General features: G+C 36.3%; 1 protein-coding gene across 1 annotated transcript in view; it reads left to right on the plus strand.

The window, feature by feature from the left end:
- Positions 1–14,695, plus strand: part of LOC133330261 (protein Skeletor, isoforms B/C) — a 58,762-nt gene extending 44,067 nt beyond the window's left edge. The window contains exons 2-3 of the mRNA XM_061538720.1: positions 14,254–14,330; positions 14,540–14,695. Coding sequence (XP_061394704.1) covers positions 14,254–14,330; positions 14,540–14,695 — 233 coding nt within the window. The remainder of the gene's footprint in view (positions 1–14,253; positions 14,331–14,539) is intronic.
- Positions 14,696–17,135: the final 2,440 nt, after the last annotated feature.

Genomic DNA, 17,135 nt, shown 5'->3' on the forward strand with positions numbered 1-17,135 from the left:
ATCACAATCTACTTAAACTTTTAGGATTTCAAAAAAGGAAAATAAATTCATGGCAGTTTCTTTGGGGGGAAAACGACTAAATTTTCCATCCCCCATAATAATTATGTTTTCATTATTTTCCTTTTTGGGGGAAAATTCTAACATATGGAGTAGTAGGAGAAAACAAAACGGCCCTGAGAATAAGAAAAAAACACCGCCATGGGTTTCGATTTGATGTCAATGTCATTGGATGCTGTAGATTTCCTTGTTAGGAAAACGAAATGAAAGAAAAACTGAGGGGAGAAAATTCTGGCGGATATTATGAAGAGTAAATAAAAAAATCTCTCCTCCGCTCACCTTCAAGCGATTATAATCGTAAGTCGTATAGACATTTATTTTGCTGATGATGACTTCTGATAGCAGCAAATCAAAAGACCATGAATTGTTAAAGGTTATGAATTTAACCTTCGAATGGAAAAAAACGTAACGGCCATTTTTTTAAATGCGGAACATTTAAAAAGTTTTAAAATTTATGGCAGAAATATTAAATGGAAGTTAAATGGTTAATGAATAAATTATAGGTTTTAAATGGAAATAAAAATGGAAAACCCTGGCCTGCAGAAGACCCGCAGAAGATATTACGGCTATGAAAGACCTTGGGAGGTTTTTCTGTCTATAGAATACCTGTAGTAGGTCTTTAGTGAATATAATATGTTCAGTTTATCCCTTATGGATGTGCCGAATGTTAATACATTTTGCACTATATTTTTTTTTAGAATCCTATACCGAAATCGCTGCCCCAACCTCTAACGAAGACTGAGGAATGTCTTTTTTCCTCACCAGCTTGAGTTTCATTGCTCCATCTATAAGTCCAATGCTTGCCACTATCTTTCTCAGGGCTTCTATACTTTTTGGATTTTCAAATTCCAGCATTAGATAGTCCCCTTTGAAAGCGCAGCTATCCAGTTCAATAGAGCCCTCTCCTTGTCGTAGGCACTCCATAATCTTGGTTTTGACCGCATTTAACACTTCCTTGGCATAAGACGGCGGCTCCTTACCATCTGTTGCTGTCAGCTTCCTCTTTTGCGAATTCCGGTTGGTCCTTTTGGGATTCCCAGTCTTTGCCAGAGATTCCGACTCAGCACTCCTGATATCAGAGCCAGCTTCATCTGCCCTCGTCAGTGTATTCTCGTGGCAGTCTCCTTTGACGCTGGTTTGACTCAGCTTTCTCTTATTATCGGTCGACGGGAAGCTCTTTTTCTTTTTGGCAGATTTGACAGTCGCTGGCTCATCTGGAGCTTCCGTAGAAGTGGAGGGAAGGTCGGGTTTATCCTTTTGAGCCTCTGCTTGCATCTGGCTCTTTTTGTTCATCCGCCTTTGTGCCCCAGACAACTGCTTCTTCCTGGTTGTGAGTTTGGCGATCTTTATCTTTACTCACCTCCTCTATCATCTTGGCAGCCGGTTCTCTCCTCCGGTTCTCCATGATGGTTATGTCTGTCTGATCATCATGATCAGACTCAGAATTCGAAATTGAGTTCCCTCCTGTCACTGAAGGCTGGGTCGAAATTGCTCTTCCCCTGTGGTCCCTCAACTTCGAATTGGTGTTGCCCGAAGGCTGAGTGCTCGTAGCTATACCTTCGACTACAGATGCCAATATACCCACATCTGTAGGAAATTGTTGCTCATGATCGCGGGATGGCGACGGGCGTGACTCGTGGTCAGATCAACGACACCCGCCGATACTGAGTTATTAAGGCTCTGAATCGTAACTTTAATTCTTTTACTTTCTTTATCCATCTTTTGTTTTTTGTTTTAGAGGAACACCCCCATAGTTAGTTTCGGTCCGCGGGGACAAAAACCCTGGAGGTGGGTGACCAAACTGTTCCATTACTTACAGCATACACTGGTTTTAATAGATTATTATGATCAACCACCTCCCCCCTATCCGCCCCAGGTGGGATACTAACAACAACGGGTTGGTATGACTAAAGTCTTCAATTTAGAGAACATCAGCGGAATGCTTTCAGAAGACCTGTAGAATACTAACTGTTGGTCTTTGATTTGTAGAAAAACTGCAGATGACATTCGTTTTGCAGAAGGTCCATCCAGAAACCATCAGAAGTCAACTTGTCCACCTTGAGATCTGCTGCGAAAAGTCTCGCAGAATATCTGTTATCTACAGAAGACCTCCTGTCTATCAAGGACTTGCACAAGGTCTCCTGTCTAGAATAGAAGGTACCGAGGGGAACTTCACCGGTTTATTGTTTGAAAAAAAATGAAAACTAGGCTTCTATTAGCCATGGCCTTCATTGACGTACTGAATGAAAAAAATTGCCACTATACATATTTTAGAGATGCTTCTACATCTAGAATTTTTACCTTTGTAATGACTAAAGTCTTTATCTGCAGAAGTTCACATTTCCACATGGTGACCTGATGCCTTTAGAAGTCCTACAAAAAGTCTCACAAAAAAAAAGATTTCAAAAAGTTGTATTATATTCAGTCTATAGAAGACCTTGAGTTTGTCTTAATATTTATAGACACAGGGTACTTCCCCATTTAACTGCAGTCTATAGGTGGTCTCCAAAAAACTTCCCAGAAGATCTGTTATCTGCGAACGATCTTTTTATATTGAAACATAGAATTATAAAAGTTCTTGCGGCCACGAAAGGTCTCTGGAAGGTTTTCTGTCTATCGAATACCTGCAGTAGTTCTTCTGTCTATAGAATACTTACAGTTTATGTTAATATTTATAGAAACGGCGAACATCTCCAGTTTATTGTTTGAAAAAAGAAAAGAGAACGCATCGAATGATAATAAATTCCGTACTACTCATTTTTTTTAGAAATGTGTCTAATACAAAATATCTTTAAATTTGTAATGATAACAGTCTTCAGTCTAGTTATGGTCTGCAGAGGGCCTTCATAGAAAATATGGAAGAACAGTTTTCTTTCTGCAAAAACCGTCAGAAGTTCACTTATCCACCTGGTGACTAACAAAAAGTCTCGCACAATATATGTTATCTGCGGAACACCTGCTGTCTACCGAAAACCTTTACAAGATCTTCTGCCTAGGGTAGAAGGTACCCTGACCTGTAGAAGATATCAAAATGTGAAAGACCTCTAGATGAAGGATTACTTCGAGAAGGTCAGTAGACGATCTTCGGAATATACGAAACTTGTAGTAAAAAAGTCCCAATTGAAAACGTTTGGTGTTTAATATAACATAATTTAAACCAATCTAATTTCGAGTCCATGTTTATGCTATGTATTGAGGCATGTTTTTTATGAAACGAAAAATTATAGATTTACCTTCGTGGTAACATTAAATAAACAGCGGCCTGAGGAAATAGTTAGTCTTTAGAAAGCCTTCTGTCTACAGAGTATCTGCTGAAGTTCTACAGAAGGTCGCTATAAATCTTCTAGGTATATTCTGTCCATAGAAACCTAATATATACATGAGATCTTCAGTCTAAAGAAGACACAATAGATCTTCAGCTTAAGGGAGTCCTCAAGGGTCTTCAGCCTAAAGTAGACTACAAAAAATCTTCTGCCTAATGATTTCCTCAATATGTCTTCTTTATAAATAAGACCTCAAGGGGTCTTCTGACTATAATAGGAGACCTCATAGAGTCATATAACTTTTAAAGATGTCTTCGATCTATAGATGACCTCAACAGGTATTCTGTATTTGTGTTTTCGGGATTACATTTTTTTGCCGTCATGATGAAATGTGTATCCTGTAGTTTTGTGGAAGAGTTACAACCGAAACACCTGACACTTTTATAGATAGACGAACTGTAAGATGACTGATAATTGTTGATTATGTTCTACTGAGATCCTTTACTGCACATTAAGAAGGTCTTCTGCGGGTTTCTAAGTAATTCCGGTAGACACAGCTAGAAGAGTGTAATTAGGTTTGATTTTTCAGATCTATGAAGAGATTATCAAATATTCTAGACGGATCAATGCCATTCGACAGTTCGCTATATAAATAACATTTTATCTTTTATATTGACAGACCTTTCCAAAAAAGGAAATTAGTGTACAAACCACCTATAAGATTTCCTAAAGGTACACAGAAAAAAAAATAATTCGTATATTATAAGAATAGTGTTCAGAAAATGTTACCAATGTCAGGATTTCTGGATTTTATGAATGTAATTCATAAAATACTAAATACTCGTTTCTTGTCAGAGAGAGAGAGGGAGTTAAAAAAATACTTCGGAGTGTGGAGGGTTTCTACGGCACAGACATTTTTTGCCGTTGTAATTTTTTTTATTTTGATTTTGTGTTTTCTTCTTTGTTATGTCTCGTGCCTCTCTCGTGTCTTTTTATTTACTTACTTCATGTTCATGTTCTGCGTCATTAGAGCGATTATATACAATGTTAAGTATTCGGTTGGGATTGTTGTTCGTATCAAAAATTGTTTGAAAATACATATGCGAATTCTATAACACAATGCAGATGACTGTAGAAGAGACGGAGAACGATATACAAAACAAAACACTGCCGAATAATAAGTGGCGGTGGTGTTTTTTCGTTGGAGGTATACATTTGGTTTTCTCAAAAAGAGAGAGAGAGATAGACAGAAAAGAAACATAGCTATTGGTATTACACTTATATGTATAGATTATATAGGTAAGGAACTTCGAATTGCAAAAGAATATTTTCGATAAGCTTTAAATTTATAAATTTATATCTGAACATTTGTCATAGGCCTTCGATTCAATTTAGATTTTTCGATCCAAGATAGATTATAAAGATTATTAGAAATGAGTTTCAAATTTTGCAGATCCTTGACTAATTACGCTAAAAATCTTACATATCATTGCAAAATCACAGATGTCGTCATTATATTAATTCAAACATGGAAGTAATGATAAACAAATCTCCCTCCCCAACTTCCAACTATAATATATTCCAAACCCCTTGTCTGGCTTCTCCATTTCATTGCTAAGGACACCCATCATAAAAAAAAAACTTGAATTCAAAATGTAAAATCCGAAAATAAAAATTCCAATTCGTCCGACTGGCTTCGTTCGCTCACTCGCCCTTGTTAATCGCATTTGGGTATTATAACAACATTTGTCGATAATCCAAAGTAATGACAATATAATCTGCAACCGAAAATTTAACGGGTAACTATGGTTATGGTTATGTCGAGTCGTTTTGCTTACCCTCCCCCTTTTTTTTAGAAGTTACCGGTGTGTGTTTGTGTTTTTTTGCTTGCTTGACAAATACAAACGGTTTAAATGTTATTAAAACTTTGAGAGGCCTTCCTCCCAAAAAAAATTGAAAAATTGAAGTCATGGCAGCGCATCCAGACAGCTCTGGAGTTCCATAACAACAACCCTTTACGCATATCCTCGCCATCATCATCATCATCGACCTCATAAAAATCATCATCATGACAGAGAGACAGTGAGAGGGGAGAAAAAGTCGCTTGCTTAGCAAAAATTGCTAGACTGGTGAAGGGGAGGATGCGGAGGGGAAGGGATCAATTGTACTTATGTCTATCACGAAGCGAATCAAGTGAAACTACACTACCAAGGAAGGCACTAAAACAAGGATGTGCAAACATGAACTGTAGTAGTATTTACAGCAACAACAACAACAAACCAAAATGAAACAAAGATAGATGGGTGAATGGGTGGGTGGGTGAGCCAGTGATATAAAGTCCCTTTTCCTCCCCCTCCCAAAAACAAATACATTGCTATATTTTTATGATGCAAAGGAAAGGATCAACGAGCATATGTATCATTGAGTCTGTCATTCCAACCAACCATCCATCCTTCATTCGCTCATTCATTGACTCTGTCGTGTTCCTTGTTTGCGTCTATTTTAATAAAGTAAATGCGTTGTTATGCGTTCCGCAGCCAAGTCAAAGGATGTTGGGTTGCTGGTGGTTGTTGTTATCTGTCGGTTGGTCGGTCTATTTGTTTGCCCGGCTGGGATTTACCACTCTTTCACCCCCCACACATTCTTCCTTGTTCACACATCTCTGTTCCTCTGTAAGCAGCGGAACCAATTCCAAGTGAAGTTGTTTGGTAATAAACTGGAGTGCGTGTGTGTCGGTGTGTGTCTGTGTGCGTAGTTAGTTGTTGCCCATCTCTGATAAGGACGAGGTTATTATGTTAAATTGAAACATTAGACAAATATTTATTTTAACTTGTTACTATTTGATGTATGCGGAGGGGAGGAGGTGGGGGTATATGTTTAAACGGAAGGCTAATAATTGAGATTTGTCTGATGAAATAAATAATAAGAGATAAAATGGCAGAAAATTAAAAAAAATCGTAGTTATGATTGGTCCGTCCGAACATTTTATACCAACCAGCATAAAGTGGAAATCGAAAAATACTTATTTGGGGACTATTTCGTGCTGAACTGGGGCCAGGAGAAATCCAAAAGTAGAAACCACATAGGAAAAATCTATTTAAATAGTCCAAGCCTGGGACCTAAAGAGGCCTCTGAGGAAAAATTATATTTAAATAATTCACACCCAGAACCTACAGAAGCCTCTGAGGGAAAAAATGATCTAAAGAAGCCTTTGAGGAAAAATTATATTTAAATAGTCCCCGCCTAGGACCTAAAGAAGCCTCTGAGGAAAAAATCTATTTAAAAAATACACGCCGAGGATCTAAAGAAGCCTCTGAGGAAAAATCCTATTTAAATAATTCACGCCTAGGTCCTAAAGAAGCCTCTGAGGAAAAATTATATTTAAATAGTCCCCGCCTAGGACCTAAAGAAGCCTCTGAGGAAAAATCCTATTTAAATAATCCACGCCTAGGCCCTAAAGAAGCCTCTGAGGGAAAATTATATTTAAATAGTCCCCGCCTAGGACCTAAAGAAGCCTCTGAGGAAAAATCTATTTAAATAATACACGCCGAGGATCTAAAGAAGCCTCTGAGGAAAATTTATATTTAAATAATCCACGCCTAGCATCTAAAGAAGCCTCCGAGGAAAAATTCTATTTAAATAATCCACGTCTAGGACGTAAAGAAGCCTCTGAGGAAAAATTCTATTTAAATAATCCACGCCTAGGACCTAAAGAAGCCTCTGAGAAAAAATTCCGAACCTAAAGAACCCTTTGAAAGGAAATTAGCTGAGATATTGGACATACCGAAAACATCGCTCGTTTGTGAAGAAGTAGTTTATCCAATAGGAATGCCGAAATCCACTCTATGCCACCCACTATAAAATCATTTTTATAGCACGTTCGGTTCAAAAAGGTGAATTTAAAAAGTCCAAAAATACGAAATAAGAGAGGGTACCATTTTATGGGACCTTCACCGAAACATATGTCTATTATGACAGTTTATTGAAGGAAGATTTTCTATGAGAAAAATGAGCCTAACAAGTTTTTAACTCACCAAGAACCCCAAAATCTAAATTACAGCCAGTCCGGCTAGAAAACTCAGCTATAACCTTCCACATACGGAAAAGTGGGCGGGATGGATATTATACGAAATGGATTTTATTGAATTTTAGTAAAGAAGTTTTTAGCAAATCAAGAAAGCCAAAAAAATTACAGGCGCATCGTATGGATGTCCTTCATATCGAAGTGGGTGGGATCTTTGAAGGAGAGTTACGTCAAAACACGAACCTCTATTGAAAATTATCTGCAAAACTACAAAAAACCCTAAGTGCTCAATTACAACTACTTCGAATGGAAGATAAAAATACCTAAAGTGGTGAAGATCCTTCGGATGATACACGAAGGATCATTAAAACACCTACATTTGGGCGGGGCCTTTATATGACAGTTAAAACATGGTCAATATAAAATATTCTCAGCGAATTAGCCTTTTAACCACTAAAATCCCGAAATGTTAATTTATAGCCACTTCCCTGTAAGGGTCCTGGCTATAAATTAGCCAGGATGTAGAATATGCGAAATCATGGATCTAGATTTTATAATTAACATTTTTCTGAGCAAGTTTTTATCCGACCAATAATCCGGAAGACCACATTTTATTAGGTTGAAAAATTTTCTTAGTACTAACTAAAAGGCGGCGGGACACTTATACAGAAATTATGTAAAACAATTAAAAAAGTTCTGAAACGAATTTGGTCCAAAGAAACTTGGGGTCTAAAACTAATATTTCGATGAGGCACATTTTCACCGTATCAGCCGTATGGCTAATGAGGGTATAAATATACATCTAGAATGAAAATATTTTTCAAACATGTTTTAAATCTATAAATGACCGATAATATCAAATTACAGTCAACGTGGTTGAAAAATTCGACTAAAATCTTCAAAATACCGAAAATGAATAGGGACCTTTATACCGGGAGATATGTCATAATATGAACCTATAACGTATTGAAATTTGTCTGCGAAGAAGTATTTAATCTACAAAGAGGCCGGAATATCAAATTACCGTTACGTCGGTTGAAAAATACGCCTAGGAGTATTGAACTAAAGAAAATCCACGGGACCTTAATATGGTATAGGAAATTCCCCAACGCCATTAGACCGCAATTTTTAATACAGACTTGATTCAGACTGGTTATATAGTTCAGTTTACACAAGAGAACAAGCCGGAAGATAAACCACAACAACGTGACATTGCAAACGGGATCCTCGAAATGCATGGGAATGATCGGTATTTCATGGAAAAATCATCTTGAATGATGAGGCCCATTACCTAGTCGGTAGCTACATTTACAAGCAAAGATTTTTTTTAAATCCATGATTTTTTGTTGAGAAGCATCACCATCCTCAATATCTAATTGATAGGGGTGGTTTATAGTCCGGCGTGATCTTTAGTCCATACTCTTTAGAAAATGTGGTTGGATCAACAATTTTGGTGAATAGATAGTTTAATTTATGATCGGTGCTGGGTGGTATTGATCTGGATAATGGTTGCTTTTAAACAGACTATGTGCCACTCCGGCAACGATACCATCGTTATTTTATGGGAGAAGTTTCCGGACCATGTTATTCCTCGAAATGGTGGTCACTATTGTCCGCCAAGACCTTTTGATTTAACTCGTTGAGACCACTTCCTTTGGACCACGTGGAAGCTAAGGTCTACGGCAATAGTTTAACGTCTATTCAAGACCTCAAAAATAAAATTCGTGAGGCTATTGAGAATATAGGAAAGCTACTTCGCGATTTTGTTAAGAAAAAAGTCATGTAGGTGATATGGTTCTAAGCGTAATCGAGGTGGTCATTTGGCTGATATTATTTAACAATTTTGGGGGTGTGGATAAATTATTAAGGGGATGATAGTCCTTGGTTAGTGTATTAATAACCCAGAAGGACGGATTCTCCATAGGTCTAGGACAGTATCAGGCAAACTCCCACACTCGTGCTCTCTTTGAGGGTAATTTATGTGTAAAACTGCACAAAAGAGTGGCTGTCTGCCCGAGCCTGGATTAGGACATATCGTGATGAATTTTGTGGTAGTTTTATCTATCTATGTATATAAAAGAGCTTAGTGTTAAGTGAGTGAGTGACTGACAGACTGACTGAAATTTTCAGTGTATGTTGTTGTTGGTGTGTAGGCGTAAGATAAGGCTGTGTTTTTGGAATTACGAACTAGAAGGGTACGAATAATACTAAAATGTACCAAATATGGTACTGTTTGTATTAGTAGGCGAACGGGAAGAGCTAGAATTCTGAAATTTGGAATGTGGGTCATTGATGTATAGTTAGGAAGATGTACAAAAGGGTTTTTGCAAATTCGTACTAGAACTGTACGAAAAGTACTAAAAAATACTAAATGTGATACCATTTGTATTTGGCGAACCGGTAGAGCTAGAACTCTGAAATTTGGATTGGTGGTCGCTGAGTGTAGGATAAATGTACCAAAGGGTTTTTGGAAATTCGAACTATAACTATCCGAAAAGTACTAAAATGTACTTAATTTGGTACAAATTCGTAGCATGTGAATAGATAGAGCTAAAGACTTGAAATGTGGAATGCTAATTAGGGTTGAAACGTAGAGTCTATTTAAGGAGATGGTTTTGAAAGCGGGTACTCATGTGTACGAAAAGTACTATATGATACAATGTTTGGTACAAATTTAATTTGGAGATACAAATCGAGCTGGAATCCTGAAATTTGAAATTAACATTACCGTCGGAGTGTACGATTAGGAATGTACGTAATTTTTAGAATTTTTTTACTCATGTGTACGAAAAGTACTAAATCGTACTATAGAGAACAATGAAATTTGAAGTCAGGATCATTTTTACTAATGTGTACTAAATTTGGTACAATTTTAATTGTGGGTGAACCGATAGAGTTGGAATCCAAAATCTTGGATTTAGGATCACTCTGAGGGTGAAAGTTTGGATTAAGTAGGACGTTTTGGAACTTCGTACTACTGTGTACTTAATTTGGTACAATTTGACTTGTGAGTGAACCTATCGAGTTGGAATCCTGAAATATGGATTTAGGATCACTGTCCAGGTGTAGCATTGGGGTATGTAGGACGTTTTGGAAATTGGTACTACTATGTACTAAATTTGGTATGTTTGGTATGAAGGAAGTTTTGGATATTCGTACTTGTGTGTACTAAATTTGGTACAATTTGAATTGAAAGTGAACCGATAGAGTTGGAATCCTAATACTTGGATTTAGAATCACTGTGGGGGTGTAGAATTGGGGTTTGTAGGAAGTTTTGGAAATTGGTACTACTGTGTACTAAATGTGGTACAGTTTAATTGTGGGCGAACTGATAGAATTGGAATCCTGAAACTTGTATTTAGGATCACAGTGAGGGTGCAGGTTTGGGGTAAGTAGGAAGTTTTGGAAATTCGTACTGCTGTGTACTAAATTTGGTACAATTTAAATTGTGGGTGAACCATAGGAATCCTGAAATTTGAATTTGGAAACATTATGGGGGTTTGGATCGTGGTATGCAGGAAGTTTTGTTGGATGGTTGACGTGGGTACTCTTGGAAATAATGTGTGCTAAATGGAACTAAATTTGCTCGAATGGACATGTTTTACAAAAATATTCCTTATTCGATTTCCTGAAGAAATAATCCTCAAAACTTCAGAGTTACCAACAAAAAATTAATAACGCCACTGAAAATCTTCACCTATAAGAATTTTTATTCTCCTAGGTTATTGACAAAGGTTTTCATCCCATAATGAAATTTTCACCCCAGGACAATGAGCTCGATTATTTGTAACAGTGTTATTTATTAAAATGGAAATGGGAAAAACGAATACTGTAGATATCGGATATAAGCACATCTCATATAAGAAAACATCGCATATAAGAAAGATTATCAAAAACACCGAGCCTATACTTTCTTATATCCGATAATTCCATATAAGAAAAAAACGCATATAAGAAATAAATCTCCGGTTTTTTTTGAGTTTCTTATATCCGATATCTACTGTATCCTTTTTTCTTAGTCAATATGATTTAGTCACTTCGATATTTGCGGTTTTCAAGTAGTGAAGACCAACAACACGATTTTTTATTGGTTTTAACTTTAAATTTCGTTACACCCTAATACACACTTAAACAATTTATTGTATCAAATTTTTTCTTTCGAAATTTGTTTTTCTTAATTCTCTGTTAGTTTGTCTTTGTCAAGACGTTGTTCGATTCAATACTTCTTTACACCAAAGAAAAAAATTGAGTCTCCTTCAATTTGATGTTTTCATCACGTCACAGCGTTTTCTAAATAAATAACCTAAAGCACGTAAAGGCACGTGTACAGCAAGCGTGATGCATGCTGTCGTCGATAAGTATGCTGCCTATCTCCAAGGAGTTGTAATGATCCGAATGTGTTGAGTTTGGAAGATGTTATTATTGCTCTTCCTAGTTGAGGGAGGATGGGTGCAGGGTGAGGATGTTCTATTATTTAAAACAAATAACTGTTATTAATATTTTTATTTATTTAAAAAATGTAATTTTGAATTTTTATTTTGCTTTTTGAAGAGATTGAATATAAGAAAGGAATTTTAACAAGAAATAGGAAAAATGTATTTTGGTTGCTTTATTATTTATTTATATTGATTAGATATTTTCCAAAAAAAAATATTTAAAACCAGTAAGGAAAGTAGTAAAGTCGGACGGAGCCGACTATATGATACCCTTCACCACTTTGGTTATATTGTACATATGTATCCTAACAATTGCATGTCAATGTTCCAACTTTCTCCAACCTATCCTAACTTTAATTTCATTCCAGCAGATTTAGAGCCGCCTGCGTAACATGGGGAAATTTTATGGAAAACGATTTATTGCAAAATTGATACACGCTATTCGGTACGCCGCGTTGTTAAAATATAATCTATATGTGGGAGCTATATCTAAATCTGAACCGATTTTCACGAAAATTAACACACATCTCTCTAGACTTAATTCAGTACGCTATGTCAAATTTTGTGCAAATCGAAGGATATATATAGGGACCTTGGTGCACCATTTACATAAAATCGGACGAAAATATATATGAGAGCTATATCTAAATCTGAATCGATATCCACGAAATTTAACACAAATCGTTTTAGTCTTAATTCAGTACGCTGTGCGAAATTTCGTGCAAATCGAAGCATATATAGTGACGTTGGTGCATAATTTACATAAAATCGGACGAACATATATATGGAAGCTATATCGAAATCTCGACCGATTTTCCCGAAATTCACAACTCATCATTCTAGACTCAATTTAGTACGCTAAGCCAAATTTTGTGCAAATCGAAACATATATAGGGACTTTGGTGCACTATTTACCTAAAATCGGACGAAAATATATATGGGAGCTATATCTAAATATGGACCGATTTTCACGAAAATTGGCAGACATCATTCTAGGCTCAATTCTGTATGTTATGCAAAATTTCGTACAAATCGAATGATATTTAAGGACTTTGGTGCACTATTTACCTAAAATCGGACGAAAATAAATCGTTCTAGACTTAATTCAGTACGCCATGCCAAATTTCGTGCAAATCGAAAGATATATAGGGACTTTGGTGCACTATTTACCTAAAATCGGACGAAAATATATATGGGAGCTATATCTAAATATGGACCGATTTTCACGAAAATTGGCAGACATCATTCTAGGCTCAATTCTGTATGTTATGCAAAATTTCGTACAAATCGAATGATATTTAAGGACTTTGGTGCACTATTTACCTAAAATCGGACGAAAATAAATCGTTCTAGACTTAATTCAGTACGCCATGCCAAATTTCGTGCAAATCGAAAGATATATAGGGACTTTGGTGCACCATTTACATTAAATCGGACGAAAATATATATGGGAGCTATATCTATATCTGGACCGATTTTCAGGAAACTCTACACACATCACTCCTTGCGTAATTCATTACGCTGTGCCTAAGTTCGTGCAAATCGAAAGGTATATAGCGACTTTGATGGACCATTTACATTAAATCGGACGAAAATATATACGGGAGCTATATCTAAATCTGAACCGATTTTCAGAAAACTTAATACACATCATCCTAGACTTAATTCATTACGCTGTGCCAAATTTCGTGGAAATCGAAATATATATATAGGGACTTTGGTGGACATTTACATTAAATCGGACGAAGATGTATGGGAGCTATATTTAAATCTGAACCGATTTTCACGAAACTTTGCACACATCATTCTAGACCTAATTCATTACGCTTTGCCAAATTTCGTGCAAATCGAAATTTATATAGGGGCTTTGGTGGACATTTACATTAAATCGGACGAAAATATATATGGGAGCTATATCTATATCTGGACCGATTTTCAGGAAACTTAACACACATCATTCTATACATAATTCATTACACTGTGCCAAATTTCGTGCAAATCGAAAGATATAGAGGGACTTTGGTGGATCATTTACATTAAATCGGACGAAACTATATATGGGAGCTATATCCAAATCTGAACCGATTTTTCCCAATTTCAATAGGGTTCCCCCTTGGGCCAAATAAGTGCGCTATGCCAAATTTCATCCAAATCGGATCATAAATGCGACCTGTACTTTGTTCACAAAAATACATGGATGGACAGACGGACCGACGGACAGACAGATGGACATGCGTAAATCGACTAGAAAGTGATTCTATGCAAATCATCAAAAGGAACCATGTGTCTATCTCGTTTCATTTTGCCTGTTACAAACATATGCACAAAGACATAATACCCTGTACCACAGTGTGGTGAAGGGTATCAAAATCAGAGACTTGATTTTTAAAAAAATCCTCGCCTTGCTAATTTTTTGAAAAATAATTTAAAATAAATTTGTTTAATATTTTTATTTTTCTTCTCTTCTTTCCAGCACAAGGGCGTGCACCACCCGAGCCCTACTATGGTCGTTTCATCGGTAACTTTACAAATTTCGCTCATGGCATAAATGTAAGTATTAAAAAAACCCCAACAAAATAAAACAACAACTCTAACAAGAACCTCAATAACAAACTTTAGTTTTGTGGTTTTGGCTTAACATTTTTCTGTTTCTGTTTTATTTCGAAACAACTTTCATTTGAATTCCTGCTCCCGCACTTCTTTCACTTCTTGATAATTTGTTGTTGTATTTTTCTTCTCCTTTTTCCTTCCAAAAACAGGGTGCCGTTTATGCTGTGGACGAATCAACGCTCTTCGTCAAATCCTTTGGCTACGATGGCACGGGACCGGATGCCTTCTTCTGGGTTGGCAAAACACCGCGACCAAGTCCAGAAGGATACATTATACCCTATCCAGAGGATTATGCTGGATTGTAAGTAGAGACTGATATGTACATATATACGTTATGTCATTCAAAATATTACTCATGCTCATGCACGCAAAAAAAATATATATAATTTCCTTCCGTATGTGTGAGTGGAGGTATGGTTTCAATTTCAAAATTTTTAATGCACTTTCCATTACGACGAATGAATGAATAAAAAAAGTGGACTGAAGGCAAGAAAAAATTATGAAATACGTTAAAGCGCATTTCCTCCGTTACTTTCCTTTCCGTTGTAACTGTAAATGGGTGGTGGTGTGGACTAAGGTCTACGGGTGTGGGAAATTTAAGTGAGTCTCCCCTTCTCTTCTCTTCAGGATTTTAAACATTCCTACCGATGGGTGGCATTGAAAGCTTGTGGTTGGTCCTTTTTTGGTGGCTAGGTATTTGTGTTGGTGTGTGTGAGTGGACACTTTTTTTGGTTGTGGGTACTGTGGCGAAAAAAAAGGACCAGTGTTTCAAAGTTTGTAATTCCACCAGAAAATATTTTTGTGGTTATTCTGAATTGTAAAGGAATTTCAAAGAGAGTATAAAAAAAAAATATTTTTAATTATAAAAACAAATTAAAATAAAGCATAAGCCCTCAAAGGAGGGGTAATAAGGGTCGTCCGCAAAAAGATGGACATAAATAGGAAATAGAAAAAGAAAAAAAAAATAAAGAAGAAAATTAAATAAAAGAAAAATTCTTTAAAAAAATCCACGCCTATTGGCCTCATAGAGCCTTAGAAACTTTTTTTTTAAAATCCACGCCCATTGGCCTCATTGAGCCTTAGAAACTTTTTTTAAACCACGCCTTTTTAAAAATCCACGCCTATTGGCCTCATAGAGCCTTAGAAACTTTTTTTTTTAAATCCACGCCTATTGGCCTCATAGAGCCTTAGAAAAATTCTTTAAAAATCCACGCCTATCGGCCTCATAGAGCCCGAGAAAAATTCTTTAAAAAATCCACGCCTATTGGCCTCATAGAGCCTTAGAAAAATTCTTTAAAAAATCCACGCCTATTGGCCTCATAGAGCCTTAGAAAAATTCTTTAAAAAATCCACGCCTATTGGCCTCATAGAGCCTTAGAAAAATTCTTTAAAAAATCCACGCCTATTGGCCTCATAGAGCCTTAGAAAAATTCTTTAAAAAATCCACGCCTATTGGCCTCATAGAGCCTTAGAAAAATTCTTTAAAAAATCCACGCCTATTGGCCTCATAGAGCCTGAGAAAAATTATTTAAAAAATCCACGCCAATTGGACTCATAGATCCTGAGAAAAATTATTTAAAAAATCCACGCCTATTGGCCTCATAAAAAAAATTATTGGCCTCATAAAAAAAATTATTAAATTATTTAAAAAATCCACGCCTATTGGCCTCATAGAGCCTGAGAAAAATTATTTAAAAAATCCACGCCTATTGGCCTCATAGAGCCTGAGAAAAATTATTTAAAAAATCCACGCCTATTGGCCTCATAGAACCTGAGAAAAATTATTTAAAAAATCCACGCCTATTGGCCTCATAGAGCCTTAGATAAATTCTTTAAAAAATCCACGCCTATTGGCCTCATAGAGCCTGAGAAGTATTCTTTAAAAAATCCACGCCTATTGGCCTCATAGAGCCTTAGAAAAATTCTTTAAAAAATCCACGCCTATTGGCCTCATAGAGCCTGAGAAGTTATTTTTTTCATTCTCATTTTATTGTGGTTTTCATTTATTAACTTCGAACCGAACCATATGAATTCAAATCGTCGAAAAGCAACAACAACAACAATAAAAATAAAAAATGCTTTTTAATTTCTCAAAGTGGTTTTTGAGAATTGTTAAGCGTGCGTAACACATAATAATGGGCAACCGCTGTATCATTACAACAGAAGTTCGCCGAATCTAAAGGGGGAAGTGTTTTTGTTCGGAAATAAAAGCGGTGAGTGGACGAAATGAATGTTACAAATGAATGAAAGACTGGGTGAGTTGTGAGTGTACATTAGCACAAGTGGAGCGCAAAAAAGGGGCGAAATGAAAGAAAGCCTGCAGTCAACACTCGCAACGGCAATTTAAAACTGTCAAATCTGCTGACATTCACATTCGCCTGTCAGGCCAATAATAAATGGCATCGCTATGAATTAAAGAAAAAAGTTCGGAAAAATATAAAGTCGGGGATTTTTGAAAAATAAAATGTTTTTTAAAAATATAATACAAAATATCAAGGCGCGCATTTTTTTTAAATTATTTTGTGAGGGAAGTGGCAAGGCCTGGATTCTTTAAAAATTATTTTTGAGGAAAGTAGCAAGTATTTTATACCCGTTCACCACACTGTGGTACAGGGTATTATGTCTTTGTGCATATGTTTGTAACAGGCAAAAGGAAACGAGATAGACCTATCGTTCCTTTTGAGAATATGCATAGAATCTCGTTCTGAGTCGATTTATTCATGTCCGTCTGTCTGTCCGTCCGTC

This window comes from Musca vetustissima, unplaced genomic scaffold (assembly GCF_032173495.1).
Source record: "Musca vetustissima isolate MV318-11 ecotype Yass unplaced genomic scaffold, APGP_CSIRO_Mvet_v1 utg6823, whole genome shotgun sequence".
Classification (NCBI taxonomy): Eukaryota; Metazoa; Arthropoda; class Insecta; order Diptera; family Muscidae; genus Musca; species Musca vetustissima.